Here is a 3,475-nt window from a genome sequence, read left to right on the forward strand (position 1 = left end):
TCCCTGTGGCAGAGAGCGGGTCCCTGCTGGGACTGCAGCCAGCCCCCCTGGCCACTCTGGCAGTACAATTCCCCATTGTGTGTTTGTGTGTGTGTGTTCCCTGTGGCGTGTGTGTGTGACGGAAACAAAGGCACGTACAGGTTCCCTGCCCCAACTCCCCTGGGTGAGTGCTGGCAGCAGTTGCGATTGCTAGGCAGCTGCCCCACCCCAAAGCCACCCACAGCAGGCCAAGGCAGAAGCTCTCACCCGGGCCCCTGGGGGCCCCTCAGGAAGATCGGCCAGAGCACGGAGCCACCTGTCCGCAGGCCTCTCAGCTGTTCCTGCCCCAGACCAGGCAGGTGGATTGCTGAGTGCAGAAGTGGGGGGAGCAGGACAGAGGGGGAGCGAGCGGGAGGGAAGAGTCCTACCCTCCAGGGAAGGGGAGTGAGAGACAGACCAGACCTTCAGCTCTGGGCAGCAGCATCAGGACACAGAGGGGCTGGCCCTGGGCTGGGGGGAACGCAGGGGCTGATCCACTAACAAACCCATAGCATTTAGGGTTATTGACCACGTGTTCTTAGATGCCCCACCATAAGTATCTGGCACTTCACCCCACCACTGCATTTACCCTCACCCCCCATGGGCAGGGCCATTAGCCCCTCGCACTGATGGGAGTTGAGGGCCAGAGGCTGAGTGACTTGCCCAAGGCCACACAGGGAGCCTGTGACAGAGCAGGGAATTGAACATGGGTCTCCCACATCCCAGACTAGTGGCCGAACTGCTGGGCACCCTGATTCTAGCCAGTGGGGGCAGGGAACGCAGGCCACGGGGGTCGCCCAGGCTGTGAGTGGGCCGAGCTGGGAGCCAGGCTGCTGGGCTCCATTTCTAGCTCTGACATTGAATCACGAGGTGGCCGTGGGCATCCAGCGGGGCTGGGGAAAGGCACTTGTCGCCCTCTCCCAGGGGCAAGTGGGGGAGGGCTAAGCAGCTGGTGTCTGAAAGGAGCCTGCAGCACCTTCGGGGCCCCATGCCTGGACCCCACAGCGCCTCCTTTGGTACAGAGGGCTGGTCTAGATTAGAGGAGAGAGCTGGCTCCACCATGATCCCCAGCTGGTCCTCCACTCAGCAGGCCCCTGAACTGTGTGGAGCAGGCTGGATCCCCCGCAGCGGGAGGGAGTGGATGGCCCTAGGAGCGCGGTGCGGAGGGCCGGCTCTCATGGCTGGGCCCCAGCGGCTCCAGATGCAGCCACAGCCCGTTCTCGCTGCGCAGGATCAGCTCGGGCTTGCGCCGCACAGGCCTGCTCTCATCCAGCCGCACGGCGAAGCGCAGCAGCGTCAGCGCCAGCACCACCTTCATCTCTGCCATGGCGAAGTTCTGCCCGATGCAGTTCCTGCGCGAGAGCCAGGTGTGTCAGCCGGTGCTCTTCGCCCGGACACCACACGCCATGTGAGGGCAGGGATGGGGGAGCAGAGACAGACAGATGCTGGGGGAGCCCAACCCCCTGTGGGAGAAGGGACAGATCCTCAGCAATAACAGCTGACCCCAGCACTGACCAGAGGCCACCTCCTGTGTATCCCACAATGCTTCACTGCAGCCAGGGCGCCAACAGGGAGCTGCTCGCTGGAGGGCAGCTGGGCGGGGGCAGTTCGTGCGGCGAGGGGCTCTGAGCCCGGCAGGCAGGTTACCTGGGTCCAGCAGAGAAGGGCATGAAGGCCAGTGGGGGCTGGTTCTTGGAGTTCTCTGGGTCGAAGCGCTGCGGGTTATAGACCTGGAGCAGCAAGCACAGGGCATGGTGAGGGGAGCGGGGGTGGGGGCTGGGGTCCCCGAGCCAAGGAGGGAGCAAAGGCAGCCCCCACACCCAGGTACAGCATGGGCACCAGGCTCCCCAAGACCGAGCTGCCCACTGGGGCCATGCGCTGGCAGCGGGATGGTTCTGCCTCCACCCAGCACGCAGAGCCGGGCCAGGCCCAGTGACCCAGCCCTGCCCAGTGAATGGGGGTGCGACCCTCACTCCCCTCTAGGCGAGCTCGGGGGCGAGGGGAAGCTTCCTCTCTGGGGAGGGTCGCTGGGAATAGGAAGCTGCTAGACTGATGGTGTTTCAGCACCCCCTAGTGCCATGCCAGGGCACTGAGTCAGCAGTGACTGTGAGGGGACAGTGCCCCCTACTGAGCCCCCCAATCCCACCCCTGCAGCACAGCGCCCCCTAGTGCCATGTGAGGCACTGGGTCAGCAGTGACTGTGAGGGGACAATGCCACACAATAGCAGATGTAAAGGTAGCCATCTTACAGCAAAAAAACTTCAGGACCAGACTCTAAAGAGAAACTGCTGAGCTCCAGTTCATTTGCAAATTTGACACCATCAGATCAGGATTAAACAAAGACTGTGAATGGCTATCCAACTACAGAAGCAGTTTCTCCTCCCTTGGTGTTCACACCTCAACTGCTAGCAGAGCACCTCACCCTCCCTGATTGAACTAACCTCATTATCTCCAGACTGATTTATACCTGCCTCTGGAGATTTCCATTACTTGCATCTGAAGAAGTGAGGTTCTTACCCACGAAAGCTTATGCTCCCAATACTTCTGTTAGTCTCAAAGGTGCCACAGGACCCTCTGTTGCTTTTTACTGAACAACTTATTTACTGTTTTGTTTTCACTACAGCCTAGATCATTTTGAACCAGGGATATGTTTAGCAAGACTGGAATAAGGAATTGAGAAGTACATCCTCCTGCGTGCATCCTCCGAGCCAAATCCATCACACAAGTAGAGACTCACCTCTTTGGAGGGCCAGACGTGATCTGCCTTTGCCCTGCACTGGATTAGACCAGCAGGCTGGTCTACATTAATGGCTGTCGAGTATGTCGTGCAAAATCACTTGGAGGAACTTTTTCGGGAGCCAACTTCTGGGAGCTCTGGCTACCGTCCTGTTGTCATCAGCACTGCCCACTCCTGACACTGGGCTAACTGCTTACAGCTCTGCCTCAAAAGTGAAAATGCAAATGATTTCCCCCAACCAAACCTTGTCCCTTGGCTTGGCACAGTTCCCAGCCCCAAAGAACTTTGCCACTTCTGCTGATAACATACTCTTCTGCCAGCAGTAGATATTGCCTTATGCCTGGAATTCTGAGGTTAAGTCTTTCGGGATAACCTATGTCCTATCACGACCATTATGCAAGTATTGACAATAGCTGCTGAAATAAAAAGCGCCCACCACAATGTATGTTGAAATTTTAGTGTGGCAAAGTTTCATTGCACCACAAATCAAAAATGTACCCTCCCTTCCTATATTAATGGGAGGCTGTAAAACAGTTTGTATCCCGTAAAGCCAGGGCCTTTAAACATTCCGGTGTATTGGGTTTAAACTGAAGATAGGGCAAGAAAAACCAGGATTCTAGATTATGTAACCATCAGGGGTTTTATAACAGAAGTGCTGATGCAATCTTAACTATCACCATCATCCTTATAGTGTAGTACAGGGAGGTTTTTTCCTTGTAT

The 3,475-nt window shown here is 57.1% G+C and overlaps 1 protein-coding gene across 1 annotated transcript; it reads right to left on the reverse strand.

Moving 5' to 3' along the window:
- Positions 1-599: 599 nt before the first annotated feature.
- LOC122173165 (ultra-long-chain fatty acid omega-hydroxylase-like) lies at positions 600-1,776 on the reverse strand. The gene is made up of 2 exons (XM_042847074.2): positions 1,666-1,776; positions 600-1,370 (listed from the first exon to the last, which is right to left on the reverse strand). The coding sequence occupies exons 1-2, from the start codon at positions 1,686-1,688 to the stop codon at positions 1,166-1,168; spliced, it is 228 nt and encodes a 75-aa protein (XP_042703008.1). The 5' UTR covers positions 1,689-1,776; the 3' UTR covers positions 600-1,165.
- Positions 1,777-3,475: the final 1,699 nt, after the last annotated feature.

Source organism: Chrysemys picta, chromosome 4, assembly GCF_011386835.1.
Source record: "Chrysemys picta bellii isolate R12L10 chromosome 4, ASM1138683v2, whole genome shotgun sequence".
In the NCBI taxonomy this organism is placed as follows: domain Eukaryota; kingdom Metazoa; phylum Chordata; order Testudines; family Emydidae; genus Chrysemys; species Chrysemys picta.

Coding starts and splice junctions, on each gene's coding strand:
- LOC122173165 (XM_042847074.2), bottom strand. CDS start 1,688: ATGCCCTTCTCTGCTGGACCCAG. Junction 1,371..1,665: donor CCCTTCTCTGCTGGACCCAG/GTAACCTGCCTG, acceptor GCTCTCGCGCAG/GAACTGCATCGGGCAGAACT.